Below are 3,497 nucleotides of genomic sequence, written 5' to 3'. Positions count from 1 at the left end.
CAGCCGGAGGATCTGCTCCCGCTGCCTCACGCTCTGCAGGAACAACACACAGGTCACGCAGCTGCACATTAACAGGAGGCTGCGGCGCCCCCCGCTGGGTGGAGGAGTTATTGTGTTCGGTCAGAATGCGGAATCGACCTGGACGCTGCCGCTACAGAGACGTGTTGCATCAACAACACGCAGACATCCAGCAAACTAACCTTTATAACCAGATTACATGTTTATGCAGTACGTGGAATAACTTCCAGCATCATTAAACTTCTCGGTCAGGTCTGTCAGCAGGACGACAAACAAACACCTTTTAAAATGCTTCTTTTCCGAATGGAGTTTGGCTCCATCGGCGCTGTGCGAACAGCTGCGTCTCTGTAGGAACCAGCATTTCAGAGCCCCGGTGCCGCCGGTTCCCACGATTAAAAATGAACTCTGAGTAGTAGTAGTGCGTAGTAGTAGTAGTGCGTAGTAGTAGTAGTGCGTAGTAGTAGTAGTGCGTAGTAGTAGTGGTAGTGCATAGTAGTAGTGAGTAGTAGTAGTGCATAGTAATAGTGAGTAGTAGTAGTGCATAGTAATAGTGAGTAGTAGTAGTGCATAGTAATAGTGAGTAGTGGTAGTGCATAGTAATAGTGAGTAGTAGTAGTGCGTAGTAGTAGTGTGTAGTAGTAGTGAGTAGTAGTAGTAGTGCGTAGTAGTAGTGTGTAGTAGTAGTGAGTAGTAGTAGTAGTGCGTAGTAGTAGTGCGTAGTAGTAGTGCGTAGTAATAGTGAGTAGTAGTAGTGCGTAGTAGTAGTGTGTAGTAATAGTGAGTAGTAGTAGTAGTGCGTAGTAGTAGTAGTGCGTAGTAGTAGTGCGTAGTAATAGTGAGTAGTAGTAGTGCATAGTAGTAGTGAGTAGTAGTAGTAGTGCGTAGTAGTAGTGCGTAGTAATAGTGAGTAGTAGTAGTGCATAGTAGTAGTGAGTAGTAGTAGTAGTGCGTAGTAGTAGTGCGTAGTAATAGTGAGGAGTAGTAGTGAGTAGTAGTAGTGCGTAGTAATAGTGAGTAGTAGTAGTGCGTAGTAATAGTGAGTAGTAGTAGTGCGTAGTAATAGTGAGTAGTAGTAGTAGTGCGTAGTAGTAGTAGTGCGTAGTAATAGTGAGTAGTAGTAGTGCGTAGTAGTAGTGCGTAGTAATAGTGAGTAGTAGTAGTGCATAGTAATAGTGAGTAGTAGTAGTGCATAGTAATAGTGCGTAGTAGTAGTGCATAGTAATAGTGCGTAGTAGTAGTGCGTAGTAATAGTGAGTAGTAGTAGTAGTGCGTAGTAGTAGTGCGTAGTAATAGTGAGTAGTAATAGTGAGTAGTAGTAGTAGTGCGTAGTAGTAGTGCGTAGTAATAGTGAGTAGTAGTAGTGCGTAGTAGTAGTGCGTAGTAGTAGTGCATAGTAGTAGTGCATAGTAGTAGTAGTGCGTAGTAATAGTGAGTAGTAGTAGTGCGTAGTAATAGTGAGTAGTAGTAGTGCGTAGTAGTAGTGCATAGTAGTAGTGCGTAGTAGTAGTAGTGCGTAGTAATAGTGAGTAGTAATAGTGAGTAGTAGTAGTGCGTAGTAGTAGTGCATAGTAGTAGTGCGTAGTAGTAGTAGTGCGTAGTAATAGTGAGTAGTAGTAGTGTGTAGTAATAGTGAGTAGTAGTAGTGCGTAGTAGTAGTGAGTAGTAGTAGTAGTGCGTAGTAATAGTGAGTAGTAGTAGTGCGTAGTAATAGTGAGTAGTAGTAGTAGTGCGTAGTAATAGGGAGGAGTAGTAGTGTGTAGTAGTGTGTGTACCGGCTGGTTGATGTGGAACCTTGTGGGCATCCTCCTCAGGATAGCAGAATCCAGGTCTTGAGGACGGTTCGTGGCGCCCATTATGATCACCTGACACACAGACACATCATCACTGTAACACACGTTTCATTTCCTGTCTCTAAAACTGCAGGTCACCTCATCAGGTCCAGATCCTGGTTCAGGAGGCAGACATGATGCATTTCCCATGATGCACTGAGCTCCTCTCTCCTCTACTTTCTCTCCCTCTGTATGCAACCTCATCCCATTATTGTGTCTCTCCGTCTCTCCCTGTCTCCGTCTGTCTGTTCTCTCTCTGTGTCTCTCCCTGTCTACATCTCTGTGTCTCTCTCTCTCTCTCCCTGTCTCTTTGTGTCTCTCTCCCTGTCTCTCTCTCTCTCTCCCTGTCTCTCTCTCTCTCTCTTTGTGTCTCTCTCTCTCTCTCTTTGTGTCTCTCTCTCTCTCTCTTTGTGTCTCTCTCTGTCTCTTTGTGTCTCTTTGTGTCTCTCTCTGTCTCTCTCTGTCTCTCTGTCTCTCTCTGTCTCTCTCTGTCTCTTTGTGTCTCTCTCTATCTCTCTGTCTCTCTGTGTCTCTCTCTATCTCTCTGTGTCTCTCTCTGTCTCTCTGTCTCTTTGTGTCTCTTTGTGTCTCTCTCTGTCTCTTTGTGTCTCTCTCTGTCTCTTTGTGTCTCTCTCTGTCTCTCTCTGTCTCTTTGTGTCTCTGTCTCTTTGTGTCTCTCTGTCTCTCTCTGTCTCTCTGTCTCTCTCTGTCTCTCTGTCTCTTTGTGTCTCTCTCTATCTCTCTGTGTCTCTCTGTCTCTTTGTGTCTCTCTGTCTCTTTGTGTCTCTTTGTGTCTCTCTCTGTCTCTTTGTCTCTCTCTCTGTCTCTTTGTGTCTCTCTCTGTCTCTTTGTGTCTCTCTCTATCTCTCTGTCTCTTTGTGTCTCTCTCTATCTCTCTGTCTCTCTGTGTCTCTCTCTGTCTCTTTGTGTCTCTCTCTGTCTCTTTGTGTCTCTCTCTATCTCTCTGTCTCTTTGTGTCTCTCTCTATCTCTCTGTCTCTCTGTGTCTCTCTCTGTCTCTTTGTCTCTTTGTGTCTCTCTCTATCTCTCTGTCTCTTTGTCTCTTTGTGTCTCCGTCTCTACCTGACAGTGGTAGTCAGTATCCAGTCCGTCCCACAGACTCATGAACTGAGCCTTCATCATGGCCGTGGCTTCGTGGTCCGAGCTGGATCTGCTCCTCAGGAACGAGTCTGTCGGAGCATCAAGGTAAAAGGTTAAAGGTCGGCGTGAGGCAGGTCACACGGTCAGACCGTCTGCACGCCAAATATGGAGCCACGGCGGCAGCCGGCTAGCTTAGCTTAGCATAAAGACTGGAAACCGTTTTCAACACGCAGTATGTAAAAGTATAAATACTGCACCTATCTCGTCGACGAAGATGATTGACGGCTGCAGTTTGACAGCCAATGAGAACACGGCGGCGGCCAACTTCTGTGACTCGCCGTACCACTTGTCCGTCAGCGTGCTCGGCTGCAGGTTGATGAAGCGAAACCCCGCCTCCTTCGCTGTCGCCTTGGCGATCAACGTCTTACCGCAGCCCGGGGGCCCGTACAGCAGCACGCCTGTTACCATGACAACAAGCATAAATTATGGTCTGTAGATAACACTGTAGCCTGCATGATCCCTTCATTCCTCCCTCCCTCCTTCCTTCCTC

General features: G+C 46.2%; 1 protein-coding gene across 1 annotated transcript in view; it reads right to left on the bottom strand.

Annotated features, from left to right (window-relative positions):
* atad1b (ATPase family AAA domain containing 1b) overlaps window positions 1-3,497 on the bottom strand; it is a gene marked incomplete at its 3' end in the record, with an annotated part of 4,233 nt that continues 736 nt past the window's right edge. Inside the window, 4 exon segments of the mRNA XM_046043355.1 lie at window positions 1-33; window positions 1,791-1,880; window positions 2,930-3,036; window positions 3,205-3,405. Of these exon segments, the coding sequence (XP_045899311.1) occupies window positions 1-33; window positions 1,791-1,880; window positions 2,930-3,036; window positions 3,205-3,405 (431 nt within the window).

Source organism: Micropterus dolomieu, unplaced genomic scaffold, assembly GCF_021292245.1.
Source record: "Micropterus dolomieu isolate WLL.071019.BEF.003 ecotype Adirondacks unplaced genomic scaffold, ASM2129224v1 scaffold_224, whole genome shotgun sequence".
NCBI classification, from domain to species: Eukaryota; Metazoa; Chordata; class Actinopteri; order Centrarchiformes; family Centrarchidae; genus Micropterus; species Micropterus dolomieu.
The sequence above is the reverse complement of the archived record's forward strand: the minus strand, read 5'-3'. Positions and strand labels throughout refer to the sequence as shown.